The following is a 17,191-nucleotide window of genomic DNA, read 5'->3' as shown; positions in this document are numbered from 1 at the left end:
CCATCCCCCCTCCGTGGTCCCCAATGCCTTGGGGAGCAATGATATTTTAAGGGGCCCCCATCTCAAGTTTTCTGCTTGGGGCCCATTCAATCCTAGCAATGCCACTGCATCTCATCCCACCTTTATCATCATCACTACTGATTACTGATAGCTCAGTGGATTCAATGCAAAATTTAAACCTTGGCCCCAAAAGTTCAAGTTTATTTAGGTCTTGATATACCTCTTTTATTAACAAAGGGGTTTCCAATTTATACAAATTATTAAAAGCATTACATACTGGCCAACTCCCTACTTTGCCTCCCTGATCACCCGTTATCAACCTATCTGCACTCTGAAGTATAGCTCCCAGCAGCGCTTATCCATTTTTTCAATTTATCATACACAATTTTCCTATATTTGTCAAGTGTTTTTTTTCTATAGGGCTCTAATCTTTGGAAATCTCTTCCATTTCATCTGAGGAGAACTTTCTTATCTTAAATTCAAGGCAGGACTGAAAATTCAACCTTTATTTGTGCTTTTTCCTGCTAGGTGAAAACATGGCTGCTTGGATTGGCAGTGAAAGAGCTCTGTTTTTTTGCTTTTCTTTTCTCTGTCCTATTAATGATTTGTAGGCTTTTTCACTGTTCAATGTAATTCACTTTATTTCATTGTTCAATGTAAATTGCTTTATTTTCATTTTGAAAGGTGGTATAGCAAATTCCAAACAAACAATAATCCATGATGAATATTTGGTATGAGTATTAAGCAATTCACGAAGCCACCACTTGTAGTGATTACATTTTGGGGTACAAAAGTTAAGGATGATTTTCCCCCCAGGAAGATGGATTTCAAGGAAAACACAATTGGGCTAAAGGCCTAGCTGAATGTTGTGTGGTGGAGAGACCTTTTCCAAGCAATGATAACAGTTGTTAGAAGAGGAAACCCTTACCTGAAAAAGTCTCCTTTGCCCTAAATTACAGCAAAAGCTGCAAACATAAAAAGTGAGTGGCATGAAGCTTGGTGTCTCACAGGTCACACCACCTATATATGCTCATAGCTTTTTCTAGCAAGTAAGAGTCTCCCTGATGTTAACATGTTACCATGTCATAACTTATATACCTCTAATTAAGACTTATTAAAGACCGGAAAAAAGTTGTAGACTGCTGCATTAGTGGCTTAGGGAAATAGCAGTCCATGTTTACCTGAAGATTGCTGCGCAGCTCTGAAAGGAATGTGACAGGTGAACGTGTCTTCAGATAGGAATCTAAATCCTTCTTAAACTGTGGTGGCATCACTCCAGTGAAGTTAGTGAGGATCCTTGGTGCAATGTTGATCTCACTCAACATGTCCACCTGAGGCAAGAGAGAACAAACTCAGCATTGCATACCATGAACTTAGGCTGAAGTCATCCTACCCTCTTTGTCCTTTACTGTTTGTATCATTCACTTAAGATCCAGTAATAAGAAATGCCATTTCAATCTACCTTTGCTTTTGCAGACTAGAGTGAAAAACTGCAAAACTATTGCAAAAAAATAAATAAATAAACCAAGTAGATTAGAAGACATCTTTCATGCTTGCCTGCAAAAAGAGAAACTGAAAGGAGCAGAAGACTCCTGGGAGAAAGAGGTTTCAAAAGCTATAATTGACATCTTTCTGCAATATGCTCATGAGAATGGACAGAGTATCCTAAGGTTCAACATACCATTCCCATTGCACTGGAATTGCAATTTACATGCATAGTTTATATGTTATCAGATCATCAAGGAGTAAAAAAATAAGACACTCAGGAAAGATAAGGCTAAAGTGGAGAAACTGAATTAATTCTTTGCTTCAGGCTTTAATGAAGGTGTAAGAGATCTGCTCGTACCAGAAATGGTTTTCAAGGGGTATGGAATTATTGAAACAAATTTTAAACCTGGAAAACATACTGAATCAAAATAGGCAAGTTAAAAGAGTAGTAAGTCACCTGGACCAGATAGCATATATCTTAGGGTACTGTAAGAACTCAAATGTGAAATTGCTGATCTACTATTAGTGACCTTCATATGTTGTTAAAATTGTCCATGGTACCTGAAGACTTAAGGATCACCAATGGGGTTGTGTGCAGTTATTACAACTTAACAGAGCTCTACACTCTAGAAGAACGTAGGGAGAGGGGAGACATGATTGAGACATTTAAATACATCACAGGACGTATCGAGGTGGAAGATGATATCTTCTTTCTCAGGGGATCCTCTGCCATTAGAGGGCATCCGCTCAAACTCAGAGGTGGGAAATTTCATGGCGACATCAGGAAGTATTTCTTCACAGAAAGAGTGGTTGACCGTTGGAATGAGCTTCCAGCGCAGGTGATCAAGGCCAGCAGCGTGCTGGACTTTAAGAATAAATGGGATACCTATGTGGGATCCCTACGAGGGTCGAACTGGAACATCGGTCGCTAGGTATAGACTTAAGATGATGGGTCAGTAGGGTGGGCAGACTTGATGGGCTATAGCCCTTTTCTGCTGTCATCTTCTATGTTTCTATGTTTGTGAAATAGGACTGAATACTTCTAAACAATTTCAAGTTAAGCCTCCTACATAATTCTCTCCATATGAGCTTGTGTTTATCCTGAAGAGGAGATAGGTCTTTTCACTGCTTACTATATTCATCATCTTTTTTTGAGACAGAAACATTATGAGACAAATGCCCCGACATCTGTAAAAAGATACTAGTATTTGACACAAAGCCTTTTTAGCCATCACTTGCCAGCCAAAGCTTTTGAGGAGAGTGAAAAACATTTTCATCTCAATATTCAAAGCTATTTAATTGGCCAGAATAGCCGCAGACCAACAGGCTAATCGTAAATATTCATCGCAAGATAAACGGTTAGCTCTGCTGAATATCATGGTTAACAGCTAAAAGATAACCGTTTATATTGCACAAAAAAATGGCAATATTCAGCACTGACTGGCTAAATTTATTGGGCAAATTTATTTATTTATTCAATTTTCTATACCGTTCTCCCAGAGGATCTCAGAACAATTTACATGAATTTATTTAGATACTCAAGCATTTTTCCCGTCTGTGGACCGCTTAATAGCAGTCCCATCTTTGACTGTTACAACTAAACTGGTTGGTGCTGAATATTGACTTAACTGGTTACTTTATAGCCAGTTTTAAAAAAACTGGTATTCAAATGCCATTTACCAGGGCCTGGCATTGAATATCTGGCATCATCACCGACCACAGGACTTAGGCAGGCTGCCTCCTATGATCTGAACATCAGGTCCTGTGTGTCAATGAGAAATATATCCTATGATCTGAACATCAGGTCCTGTGTGTCAATGAGAAATATAGAAGTCAAAATCTTCTACTCTAAAGTCAGAATCAAACTGACTAGACACATATTAAATTCCTTTACATTTCTGCTACACATCCTAAGACATATATTCTAACTGAATATACAGACAGAAAATGAATGAAAGCACTAAGCCTATAATTTCATATAGCCTCTATAAGGCTACTTTGATTTCCTCTTGGTAATATAATAAGACAGTGCAGCTTTTCTCTTTTGTTTTTGATAATGCATTTTGGGAGGGTCTGAAATATGATGTGTGTTTTGATCCAAAGACAACTGTCTTTCCTCACCTTGAAGGAAAACTGTCAATTTCTGCAAGTCATTTCAAAGGATATGTGGAACATGCATCTCCACTAGAAAGAGTGCAAAATGCCAAAGGAAAATAAATGCAGAATACACAAAGATTACGAAATAATCAGTGGTGAAACTGCTAAGGAAGAACGTCTTACCTTTAAATTGGGAGTGAAAGGGTCTGGGAGTCTCATGTTGCGTGGAAAGGCACTCAAAATTAGGTTCCTCAGTTGGATGCAGTTGGGTGGAATCACATCACAGAAACCATAGTGGTAATCACAAAGAAATTCTGGGAAGTCATGAAGCAGAACCAGCAGCACACGTAAAGTTCCCTATAGGGAAACACAAAGAATGAAAAAACACCTGCCAATGAACCCATCAAATGAACTGCTGAAAAAAATACTTTGCACTAAGCTCATGCCAGTTACTGAAAGCAATAGCCAGCAACCTATAAATAAATGCAGTTCTAGTGCATCACTTTACTTTGTCCACATTAAATTTCATCGGCCATTTATTTTAAAAATTTATATACCATTTAAACCTAAACGGTTTACATTTCGTTACATACATAATTCAGTAAGACAAATAAAATCAAATAAACATTAACATATCATCAGAAAATCACGTTAAGTGCCCATCAAAAGAACAATCGCAAAGATCGGTTCCTAGAAAAATGTATTAACAAATAACTGCATTTTTCATAGTTTTCTAAAATTACCCTTGTCATAACATTTTCGTAATTGACCAACAAATGAGTTCCACAGTTTGACCCCTGTACAGCAAAAGACCATTTTACTAGTCTCCGCATATTTTGGATTAGCATTTGTTTTTAATAACGCTGAATTCTCAGAACGCAGAGACCTAGATGGTAAATTGTTGGATGCCCAGTCTTCCAATTTCCAACAATCTTCCTACAATTTTCCAGTCTCATGTGTTTTTTGACAATTCTGAATTATTTTGTGTCATCTGCAATCACCTTACTTGCTATTCCAATTTCCAGATCATTTACAAATATATTAAATAGAACATATTTTCTTTAACATACTAGTTGTTTAGCCCATTACATTAATGGGTGCTAGCAGCCCTTTTCCCTTATTTTTACCTGCTCCCTGTCCAGCAAAAACCTCCCCTCCTTTCCCTGCTCCCCCCATATAGCAGTAGCCCTTCTCCTTTTATCTCCCCCTGTCCAGCAGCACCCCTCCCATTCCCTCCTCCCCCTATCCAGCAGTAGCTCTTCTCCTTTATGTCCTGCTCCCCCCCCCCCCTGTGCAGCAGTAGCCCCAGGAAAAGAGTGAGGATCACAGGACCAAAGCTTTTACTCCAATCCTCTTGATGCCTGACATCCAAGTAGGGGAAATCCACTCTCCCCACCTCCTTGCTCCTGCTGCACTTCCTCCTCGGCTATACACACGCACACACACACTTACATACAGCTCTCCGGCTCCTCACGCCCCTCCTCCACCTTCCGCTTCTTCGGCGGGGGGCAACGTTTTCTTTATTTTGTTTTGTTTTCTTTTCGCGTGTTGGACCTAACAGCCCGAGCCTCCAGCAGTCTAACTCTGAAGTTGAAAAAAACTTCGGCCCGTCTCCGTTCTCGGAGGGCTACAGCTGCCGCGGTCTGCAGCCGCCGACAGCTGCGGCGGCCGACATCCGTCTTGACTTTTTTTTTTTAGTTGAAAGACGCGGCGGTGGCTCCTCTCATGATCCCTACCTGCGTCGGAAGTCCGACGCAGGCGGGGATCGTGAGAGTAGCCACCGCCGCGTCTTTCAAAGAACCGTAAGCCGCGCATGCGCACTTCCTATGTGTCGCTACAGCTAACGGGTGCTAGAGTAGACATCTATTTTGGGGTTTTTTTTTTCTTTGTCTCTTTCTCCTTGGATGCTGTCTGTCTGTCATTCTTTCTGTCTGTGTCTCTCCCTGGCCCCCTGTCTATCTTTCTTTCTGTCTCTGTATTTCTCTGTTGTGCCATGCCTGCCTGTCTCTCAGTGGCCCCCTTCCTATGTCCATACTGTCCCATCCTATGTCCTTAGTGCCCTCAGTGCCTCCTATGTCCTTAGTACCCCAGTTCTTCCTTCCCATTTCCTTAGTGCCCCCAGTGCCTCCTTCCCATGTCCTTAGTGCCCCCAGTGCATCCGTCCTGTGTCTTTAGTGCCCCCAGTGCCTCCTTCCAGTGTCCTTAGTGCCCCCAGTGCCTCTGTCCTGTGTCCTTAGTGCCCTCAGTGCCCCTTCCTATGTCCTTAGTGGCCCCCAGTGCCTCCTTCCTATGTCCCCCTCACTGCCTTCCAGACTTTGACCCAACCCCACCCCCGAAGCCAGCCTGCCTCCCTCCCTCCCATCCCCCTGTGTAGTAGACCCAATGAGCAGCATCTTTAAATTTGTACCCCCCTCCCATCCCCCCTGTGCAGTAGAACCGGTGATCAGCCTGTTTCCATCCCCGCCACCGTGCATCCGACCCCATTGACCCTCCCATAGCGAGATGACCTCGGCATTTCGTTTCCGGCTCCGGGTAGGTTTGTCGGCTGCGCCTCTGCCCGGGTTGGGGGGAGGGAAGGAGGCGGCCGACATCCGACTTGGGCTGCCATGCCGCAGGAGAAGCAGTGCCCAACTTAAAAGCCGGAAGGGTTGGCTTTTGATGTGAGCGGCACAGTTGCTTGGACCTTAAAATGTTTTCCGGGTTTGCGGAGAGGCGGCGACCCAGCCGCTGCTCCGCCGGCGCGAGCACCTCTTCTACCCAGCGCAAGCGCCTCTTCCACCCTGCATTCTTGTGCCGCTGCGACCGACATCTGACTCGGGCCGCCGCGGTCGACATCCATCTCGGGGGGGGGGGGGGGGGGGGGAGGAAGAGAGAGAGCGGAGAGGCGGCAACAGCAAAATTACTGTAATGGAGCACTGTAAGCCGCGCATGCGCACTTGCTATGTGTTGCTACAGCTCACGGAAAACCGGCGCACACATAGGAAGTGCGTATGCGCGGCCTAGCGTTTTATTATATTAGATAATACTCCCCCCAACCCCCCCCCCGGTAACAGTGTCCCATTGATTATCCTCCTTCCACCAGGTCTCAGAGATGCTAATTATATCTACCTCTTCATTTAGTACTGTATACTCTAATTCTCCCATCTTATATTTTTAGGCTTCTAGCATTACTATACACACTTCAAATCGTGTTTTTTCCTTGCATCTAAAGGCTGCTTATATTGTTAATATTTAGGGCTTTCTATTCTTAGGCATTTATATAGTATGGGTGTGTTATAGAAGGTGTTTTCCAAGAATAGCAAACATATATATATATTCTCATATGTGGGTTTTGTCATCCACAGAACCCAGTAGAACTCTGTCAAGTGCACTATCACTTTAGATATTTTACAGTGCCCTTGCCACATGCATGCTGGTTCTGGTGAAACCCCACAGGGATGGAGGGAACATTGATTTTAAGTAGATAATAAATTTTGCTGAACTACTTGTCCAAACTGACTATCTCTTCTGGAGTTGTGTTCCAAAGAATAGCTAAAGGTAAACCTATGGACTGAGGATCAAGTAGCCGCTTTGCAGATGTCTTCAATAGATGTAGAGCAAAAATGGATTATAAAGGCAGCCATAGCCTGTATATTGCGGGCTGTAACAAGGCAGTCTGAAAGCCAAGTGGAGATGTTTCACTTGGAAACAGCAACTCCAAGCTTATTAGGATCAAAGATGACAGAGTTGGGAGGACACTCTATGAGGGTTAGCCTGGTCCAGGCAGGGCAGGATTAATTCTTCAAGGGCCCCTAGGCACACAAGTACACTAGGCCCCCCTGGCCCTGCCCAGCATTTCCTGCATTTCACTCTCTCCTCTCCCTTCCCCCCACTTCCAAGTTTATTAGGTATTTATATACCACCTATCAAAGTTTATCTAAGCGGTTTTACAATCAGGTCCATCAGCCCCCTTTCTTTCCCTCCAACCCAATTCCATCCAGTATCTACCCCCCTTATGTTTCCCCTCTTTCCCTGCACACCAATTCCATCAGCATCAGCACCCCTTTCTTTCCCTCCAACCCAATTCCATCCAATATCCTTCCCCCTTATGTTTTCCCCCTTTCCCTGCACACCAATTCCATCGGCATCTGCCCCCTTTCTCTCCCTCCACAACCCTTTCCACATGCCAATGGAAACATCCCCCCTCAAGCAACGGCAACAGGCCCCTTCCCCATGGAAACAGGCTCCCACCCAACAATACCGGCCAGACTGGCCCGGTCCCCCTTCCGGCATCGACAGACAGCAATGTGGCCTTCCTTCCGGCATCAACGGCAACGCGGCCAGCTCAGCTTCATGAAGATCCCACGAAGACTGCTTCTGCCGGAAGTAGTAAGTGACGTAGGAGGGGGATGGACCAGCAGACGCATTCATCGCGGGACCTTCTTGGAGCTGCCCTGGTCGCGTTGCCTTTGATGCCGGCAGAAGGCTGCGTTGCCGTCCATCCATGCTGGGGGGGAGGGGGGGGAGCCGGTGTTGTCGGGTGGGGGCTCATTGGCGTCTGAAAAAAAAATTGGCATTATTGGTAAGTCATCCTTCAGTGGGCCCCCCTGACTATTTTGGGCCCTAGGTACATGCCTACTAGGCCTATTCATTAATTCAGCCCTGGATCCAGGTAGTATGCCAGAGCATGCTTGCAGTCTAAGATGTGAAAGGCTGCTTCTTTAGGATGAGGATGTGGCTTTGGAAATAAAACAGGCAGAATGATGAAATGGTTGAGGTAGAATACCGAGACTACTTTAGGAAGGAATTTTGGGTGTGTTCGTAAGGCTACTCTGTTGTGATAGAATCTTGTATAGGAAGAAACCAATACACGGGTTTGAAGTTCACTCAAATGGCATGCAGACAGCAGTGATATGAGGAAAACGACCTTCCAAGTGAAAAGTACAAGAGTATGCAGTTCAAAGGGAGATTTCATGAGAGCAGAAAGAACCTAAACCACAGGAGGTGGCTTGATAGGTGTGTGTCAGGGTCCAGTCCAGGCTTTCCTGGAACCCTGAACACATTTACCCAAAGAGCACACAACCACAAGCACTTTAAAAGGTGAATCAAATTTTTTTTATTCGTTTATATAACCTGAGCCTATTTCCTCACCGGGTCAGGGATTGTAACAAATACTCTCCATTTCTTATATGGTGAGTTCTTGCTATATCTCACAGTTAGTAAAGGTTTTGGCTTACATTACATTAGTGATTTCTATTCTGCCTTTACCTTGCGGTTCAAGGTGGAATACATAAGAATTGTTGTGATATTAAGAATTACATACTGATAAGATATTAAGAAGTACTTAAGGAATAGTTTGAACGTTTTCTAATTTGCTAAGGAGTAGTTGGTAATGCAGGAGGAGTTCGGAGCATTGTTGGTTATGTTATATTGGTTACCTCAGCCAAGCTACCAAGAACCTTCTCTTGTTTATGTTTATTAAAAATGTTTGACCACACTTTGGTTTAGCACGGTTTACAAATAATAAAAAAGAGAAACGCCATTAAAACATAGAAAAGCAAAAAAATAAAATAAAATCCAAAATTAAAATTAAGAATTCAAATTATTTAAAGTCTATAATAGTTGCCAAAGAGAGAACTTTACTAAACTAAACTTTAAGTTTGTATATCGCATCATCTCCATAAAAATAGAGCTCAACACGGTTTACAGGTAATTCAATAAATGAGGGAAGGATATAATAAGAAATTAGAGGTTATGAAGAGGATAGCTAGCTTTACATTTTAAATAGATAGCTTTATGTTTTGGAGAAAAGCCAGGTTTTCAGATGCTTTTGGAATAATTGGAATGAGCCTAGGTTCAGCAGCGGGGCAGGGAGGTTATTCCAAAACTCAGTGAATTTGAAGAAAAGGGATTTCCCTAATTTACCTGCATACATGACACCTTTTAACGAGGGGAAAGATAGTTTGAGTATGTGGGCGGATCTGGTAGTGTCAGGTCTTGAAGAATTCCAGGATAGTAGGATTAGGGGAGAAAGAATGACGTATAGGATCTTAAAAATTAGGCAGGTACATTTAAAGTGAATCCTAGAAATCACCGGAAGCCAGTGAAGTTTTGACACAAGCGGGGAAACATGATCAAATTTGCTTTTTGCGAAGATCAACCTAGCCGCAGTATTCTGGATCCGCTGAAGTCTTTGAAGATTTTTCTTGGTTAGACTTAAATAGATGGAATTACAATAGTCCAGTCTGGAAAGAATGATTGATTGTACAAGGACAGCAAAATGTTGTTGGCAGAAGCAGGATCTCACTTTCCTCAGCATTACTCCCAATATTTTCAAGGAAATGCTAGACCAAAAGGTTGATTCTTAACCAGTGCCCTAAATTTTACATAAGAAAGCTCAGAGTGAATCACAACTTGAAGAGAATTCCATAAACTAGGAACAGATGCAATAAAGCAGAGCTACGTGTTGAAGACAACTGGAGGCAAAGTCAATTGATGAGCGGATACCGAATGCAAATTATGAGCAGGCCTATAAGGAACTAATAATTTTCCCAGTAAGGTTGACCGGATTGTAGTGCCTTAAAGGGAAGTGTTAAAGCCTTATAAGATGAAACTTGACAGATAACCAATGATACTCCTTTAAAAAAGGAGAGATATGATCATATCTCCGAGCATTTGCAAGAACTTTAATAGCAGTATTCTGTATAGTTTGCAACTTCTCAATAGATACTGATGGTAATCCAGTGTAAACAATATTGCAAAAGTCAAGCTTTGAAGTAACTAAAGCATAAATGAGAGATTCACAACACGGTTTATCAATGTACGCACGGATAGAACGAATCCTGCGTAAAGAAAAGAAGCAGGACTTTATAACCGACAAAATTTGTAAATGAAACTTGAGTGCAGAGTCCAAGCAAATATATAAGTAATTCAAATGATTCAAAAATTTAATAGATTGGGATCCCAGAAAAGATGATATGGAAGATGGTTGAGATAAACTGATGGCCCACATTCCAACTGTTTTCTGAGGGTTCAGAAAAATTTATTTTCAGTGATCCAGTCATGGATCAATGCAAGATTGCATAGGTGCCAAGTATGCATTATCAGCCTCTCTCCCCCAATTCCATAGTTTCCCAGGGCCCCTTTATCAACAAACTAGTGAAGTTTCTTGTGGAAGCCTCTTCCTCAAGACCTCCTCTCTCATAAGGATCTCACAGAATGATTTTATTTTGTGGCAGATAAACGCCTCCCTGCGTAAGTCCCACACCCTGACTCAGCAGAGTTGCTTTGTTAAGGTGGCTCAACACTGAGCTGAAGAGCCCAGTGCGTTCTGGGACATGTAGTCTGCTCAGTCTTGGGCTAGTGGCCCTTGATGTATGGAGGCAGAATGGTAGCATTAGTGAAAGAGAATCCTTTACTCTTTCACAAAGTGGCTTTGTGTAAAATAGGCCTTTCATGAAAATGGGCTACTAACGTATTTACAGAAAAAGGCTTCTTGTCCATGTGGGAGTGAAATGCACTCCTAGATGAACGCAAGACAAATTGGATTTTAGATCATATTGCTAGTGCTAATGAGCGGGGGATGGGGTGAAGTAGTGATACTTCATTCCGAGTGAGCAATGTTGAAAATGGTTGCAGTTTTTACAGTTTCCTGATTGAGAGCTCTAGGAGGAGAGGAAACCAAACCTGACATTGCCAAAGGGGTATTATGAGGATAATGGTGCCTCTATATTGGTGAAATCCCATTCTTATGTGCATGACTGATGAGAGGGACTTGGGTGTGATTGTATGTGATAATCTTAAAGTGGCCAAACAGGTTGAAAAGGTGACGGCAAAAGCTAGAAGGATGCACAGGAAGAGGTATGGCCAGTAGGAAAAAGGAGGTATTCATGCCACTGTATAAAACTCTGGTGAAATCTCATTTAGAATATTGTATACAATTCTGGAGACCGCACCTTCAAAAAAATATAAAGGATGGAGTCTGTCCAGAGGAAGGCTACTAAAATGGTGTGTGGTCTTCATCATAAGGCATATGGGGATAGACTTAAAACTCTCAATATGTATTCTTTTAAGGAAAGCGGGAGAGGGGAGATATGATAGAGACATTAAAATTCAAAAAACTAGAAAAATGTTATTAGCCAAGTGGTGGAAGTTTCCACTGAAAACCATTTACTCAAAGTGGAGAAAATGCCTCAACCATAAATAATATGCAGACGGCAACCCAATGAGCTTTTAGCCATTCTAATTCTGTATCATGGGCAAAAAACACCATTATTCTCAAAATGTAATTTTCAAAACCAGGAAAACATCCCACCACTGTATACAGGGAAAAGGAAAAAGAACAAGAGACCAAAAATTAGTACAGTGTTCTCCCCAGCGCTTTTCAGCCGGGTGCTCCGCCCAGCAAATTTAGATGCCCGCCCGGCTGTCACCTGCCGAATCCTGCTGCCACCACTGCTTAATGCGCAGCCTGAAGAGCCGCCGAAAGACTCCCGCCGGACTTTAAACAAAACAAAACCCAGCAAGCGACTCGAACCCGGCTTCCCTCCGAAACCGGAAGTTAGGTCGGGGGGGAGGGTAGGGGGGTAGGGAAGAGAAGCCGGCATGGACCATTAGAGCCCCGGAGCATGCGGGAAATAGGCCAGCCACGGAGGGAAGCTTACTTGCTCTTGCTTACTTCAGGCCTTTCTCGCTGCTGGGTCCTGCCTACTTTCTGTTTCCGGGAAGGCAGGACCCAGCAACGAGAAAGGCCCGAAGTAAGCAAGAGCAGCAAGTTGTAAGCTTCCCTCTGTCGCTGACCTTTGGGAGATAGGTCAGTGACGAAGGGAAACTTGCAACTTGCCTTTCTCTGTAGCGAATCTGCCGGGTGTGTGAGACGGGGGAGGGGGGTGATGAATGGGAGGAGAAATGCTGCTGTACCCAATTAGAGGGGGAGGTGAAGATAAATGCTGGTGCTTCTGCTGTACCCAATTGGGGGAGGGGTTAAGAGAAATGGTGATGATGCTGCTGCTATACTCAATAGGGGGAGGGGGAAGAGTCATGCTGCTGCACCCAATTAGGGGGGAGGGTGAAGAGAAATGCTGCTTCTGCTGTACCAAATTGGGAGGAGGAAAGAGAAATGATGTATCCAATTGGGGGGGGGGGTTAAGAGAAATGCTGATGATGATGATGCTGTACCCAACAGGGGGAGGGGGAAGAGTCATGCTGCTGCACCCAATTAGGGGGGAGGGTGAAGAGAAATGCTGCTTCTGCTGTACCAAATTGGGGGTAGGAAAGAGAAATGCTGATGATACTGCTGTACCCAATGGGGGGAGGGGAAGAGAAATGCTGCTGCAACCAATTGGGGAGAGAGAGGGAAGGAGGGAGAAGGAAGATCAGGAAAAGGAGGAAAGAGATGCAAAGACCATGGGAGGGAGGGAGGGAAAGGAGATACCATACCATGGAGTGGAAGAGAGAGATGTCAGGGCATATGGAGGAGGGGAAGCAGGGCCGGATTAAAGGATAGGCACAGTATGCACAGGCCTAAGGCCCAAAATGGTCAGGGGGGCCCGCCAGTGCTGTGCTTTGGGGCCTCACCCTTGTTGAATTCGCTGGCAGCAGCAGCCTCATTATTATCCTGGGCACCCCCCAACCTGATCCGACCCTCCTATCTCTCCCTCTTTCCCTCATCAGTGACGTGCCAGAGGGAATCACGGCAGGAGAAAGCCCTGAAGCAGCCTGCTTAGAGTAGAGCAGTGCTGTTTAGAGTCTCGTGATGGGAGGGAGGGAGAGATAGGAGGGCCGGACTCACAAGACTTCACCTCTGATGTCAATTCTTACGTCGGAGAGGAAGTTCCAGGCCAGCCAGGCAGCGATTGGCAACTATCCCTTCTCCTTTCTTTCCTTCGCACCCCACAGTCTGGTATCTTCCCTTCCCTAATTCTCTGGCATCTCACTCCTTTCCTTTTCTTCCATTTCTCCCTCCCCCTCCATGCTCTGACATCTTCTCCTACCTTTCCCCTTGGTCTGACATACTTTCCTCCTTCCCTCCAATCCCTGGCATCTCGTTTCATTCCCTCCCTCATCTTCTTTCTCCCTCCAGTTGGGTGCAGCAAGTCTCTCCCCCTCTGCTCCCTTTCCTCCTTCTGTCACCCAAGGCCTGGCGTCATGAACTTCTTCAGGCAGCAGAATTCACAATTCGCTGCTGTTGCCAGCTTCAGGCCTTCCTCTCTGCCGGGTCCTGCCTACTTCTGTTTCCATGAAGGCAGGACCCGACAGAGTGGAAGGCCCGAAGCTGGCAACAGCAGCGAATTGTGAATGCTGCTGCCTGAAGAAGTTCATGACTCCACACCTTGGGTGACAGACGGAGGAAAGGGAGCAGAGGGGGAGAGACTTGCTGCACCCAACTGGAGGGAGAAAGAAGATGAGGGAGGGAATGAAACAAGATGCCAGGGATTGGAGGGAAGGAGGAAAGTATGCCAGACCAAGGGAAAAAGAAGGGGGAAAGGAAGGAGAAGATGTCAGAGCATGGAGGAGGAGGGAGAGATGGAAGAAAAGGAAAGGAGTGAGATGCCAGAGAATCAGGGAAGGGAAGATACCAGACTGTGGGGTGCGAAGGAAAGAAAGGAGAAGAGATAGTTACCAATCACTGCCTGGCTGGCCTGGGACTTCCTCTCCGATGTAAGAATTGACATCAGAGGTGAAGTCTTGTGAGTCCGGCGCTTGTACATTCCTGGCCTGGCTCGTGGAAGCAGGGAGAAATTAGCATGGTGGCTTAGGGGGTAGGGAAAGAATCGGGGAAGTGCAGAAATTGGCGCGATGGCTTGGGGGAGGCAGGGGGAGAGAGAAAGAAAGAGAGACAGAAAGAAAAGGGGAGGGGCAGAAAGAAAAAAATATTGGATTTATAGTCAGAAGAAGGAAGTGCAAACAGAGACTCATGAAATCACCAGACAAAAAGGTAGGAAAAATGGTTTTATTTTCAGTTTAGTGATCAAAATGTGTTTTAAGAATTTGTATCTGCTGTCTATATTTTGCACTATGGCCCCCTTTTACTAAACCGCAATAGCGGTTTTTAGCGCAGGGAGCCTATGAGCACCGAGAGCAGCGCAGGGCATTCAGTGCATCTCCCTGCTCTAAAAACCAGTATTGCGATTTAGTAAAAAGGGAGGGGGTATATTTGTCTATTTTTGTATAGTTGTTCCTGAGGTAACATTGCATAGAATCGTCTGCCTTGACCTCTTTGAAAACCCGCGGAATATAAATGATAATTAACATTTTCTCTGTGTACAGTGTACTTTGTGTTTTTAAAAAAATTTTATTGTTGGTAGATCATTTTGACTTGGTCATTTTAAAAGTAGCTCACAAGCCCAAAAAGTGTGGGCACCCCTGCTGTAGAGCCATTTCTTGTATGACTGGATGAGCTATATTTATATTTTTTTTTAGTTGTTTAAATTCATGCAGAAATAAATGGCTAGATTGAACCTAATGACTTCATTAATGCCTTTCCCTTTTTTAAACCTCTATACCATTTGAAAGAGGGAAAATACTTCTTAAATTTAGTTAAAATATTCTGGCACAAGTATCAAACCTTAAAAAAGGAAGTCATATTGAGCATTGGAAAATAATAATAATAATTAATAAAAATAGTACACATTTAGGGCTCCTTTTACTAAGTTACGATAGTGGTTTTAGTGTGCGCTTAGCGCGGAGGAATTGTCATGCGCGCTAGATGCTAATGCCAACATTGAGTTGACGTTAGTTTTCCCACATAGTGCAGGGGTTTGCGCGCGCTAAAAATGCTAGCGCACCTTAGTAAAAGAGGGGGGTTAATTTTCCCCACCACCAAATTTCACCATCCCGCCCCACCCGGCTACTTTTTCATGCCACCTGGCTGGAAAAAATTTCTGGGGAGAACACTGTAGTACTTATCTTCACAGATGATACATAGCTCAGTCCAATACATCGATGTTCCTGCTAAATCGCACACAGCATTGGAGCGAAGATAAGAAATTCTACTTCAAACAAGGCTCTTGTTTTGCCAACCAGTGGCTGCATCAGGGAAAATTCCAAGACAAACTCCCTTTCTCTCCAACTCTGTCTATGGCTTGGCTCCAAAATGGCTCTCAGATTAAAGCTCCGCGCCCCATGATGTCACTTCCGTAGGAAACAACAAAATTTCAAACACAAAAACCAAAACCAAAAAATTAATAAAATGCACACCATTCAATTTTCTGATTGAGACCTTTAGGCCAGATAGTATCCAAAAAGATAGACCTCTGCTCGCTCTGGTATAACCTAGTCTTCACATCTCCCCTCCGTGACGTCACTGGTATATGATCCAATACAAAACACTTGAACTCCTCAAAGGAATGCTGCTTTTCTGCACAATGACGAATCAATACATCCACTTGCCGTTTATGAGAAATATTAGAGTGGTGCTCAAACAACCGAGTTTTCAGACTCCGTGCTGTATGACCAATATAACAAAGGTCACACGAACACACAATTGCAAATACAACACCAACTGTTTCACAAGTGGCAATGCATGTCATCGTCCAAGCCTTCCTTCCAGGGATACAAACTTGATCTCCTTTACAAATCAAAGAACATGCTGAACACTGATTGCAGCAAAATAACCCCAACATACCCACCTCTCTACTGGACCAAACATCAAAAGGGCATAATAGATCCTTAAGGTTTCTGTTATGGGAGAATGCTATTTTACACTCCAAAGTTTGACAGTTCTGTTTTGATTGCACCATGGGCCACAAACTTTTAATTTTCCTACCCAAACATTGGGAAATTGTTGAAAATTTCAATACACATGCCACAGTCTTTGGTCATCAGCTTTAGATTTGTACTGGAGCAACTAATCTCGAGAAATGAACCTAGCCCTTTTATAAGATCAGTTTTAGGATACCCCCACTCTTCATATTTACTTTCCAAATTTGAGCCTTATCAAATTACTCAGTAGAATGACATACTCTTCTGTACCGAAAAAATTGCAATACAGGTAAGTTGTTTTTCAAGGTGCTCAGATGCATGCTAGTATATCGCAATAGATTATTCCTGTCTGATGGTTTTGTAAAAATAGAAGTGAGCAACCTTCCATCCTCCTGAATAATGTTTACATCCAAAAAAGTTATTTCATGAGAATCACTTTTCATCTCAAACTGAATAGTTGGATGGCAGCCATTCAAATACTGAAAAAAAGTCTAATTGTTCCTGAGTGGAAGTCCATAAAAGAAAATATCATCAATAAACCTCCTCCACAGTTTTATACGAGCCATGAACCCTGATGAATAGATCCAATCCTTCTCATATTTAGCCATGAATAAGTTTGCAATTGAAGGGGCAATGCCCGATTTTTGCTGAAAGAACTTATGATAGTAACATAGTAACCAAAAATAAAATAATTTTTAGACATGGCTATAGTTGTTAAAGATACCAGAATCTCATATGGTACTTGATGTGGACGAGGACGATCCTCCAAGGCTTCCTCTTGAGGAATACACGTATACAATAATTTTACATCAAGGGGGACCATGAGAACAGGGCATCCTCCCCGACAGTGATGTTCCAAACTTGTCAAAAAATCTGTTGTGTCAAGCAGAAAAGAAGAGATGGTAGGCATCAAAGGCTGCAAAAA

The 17,191-nt window shown here is 43.5% G+C and overlaps 1 protein-coding gene across 13 annotated transcripts in view; it reads right to left on the bottom strand.

Annotated features, from left to right (window-relative positions):
* Positions 1–17,191, bottom strand: part of CNOT1 (CCR4-NOT transcription complex subunit 1) — a 1,050,915-nt gene that overhangs the window by 50,677 nt on the left and 983,047 nt on the right. For all 13 annotated transcript variants that reach the window (XM_033940598.1, XM_033940586.1, XM_033940591.1 and 10 more), the window contains 2 exons: positions 3,769–3,942; positions 1,182–1,331 (listed from right to left, as the gene is read on the bottom strand). In XM_033940598.1, coding sequence (XP_033796489.1) covers positions 1,182–1,331; positions 3,769–3,942 — 324 coding nt within the window. The remainder of the gene's footprint in view (positions 1–1,181; positions 1,332–3,768; positions 3,943–17,191) is intronic.

The sequence above is a fragment of the Geotrypetes seraphini genome, chromosome 4 (assembly GCF_902459505.1).
Source record: "Geotrypetes seraphini chromosome 4, aGeoSer1.1, whole genome shotgun sequence".
Taxonomy (NCBI): Eukaryota; Metazoa; Chordata; class Amphibia; order Gymnophiona; family Dermophiidae; genus Geotrypetes; species Geotrypetes seraphini.
Note: the sequence above shows the minus strand (reverse complement) of the source record. Positions and strands in the feature narration are given on the sequence as shown.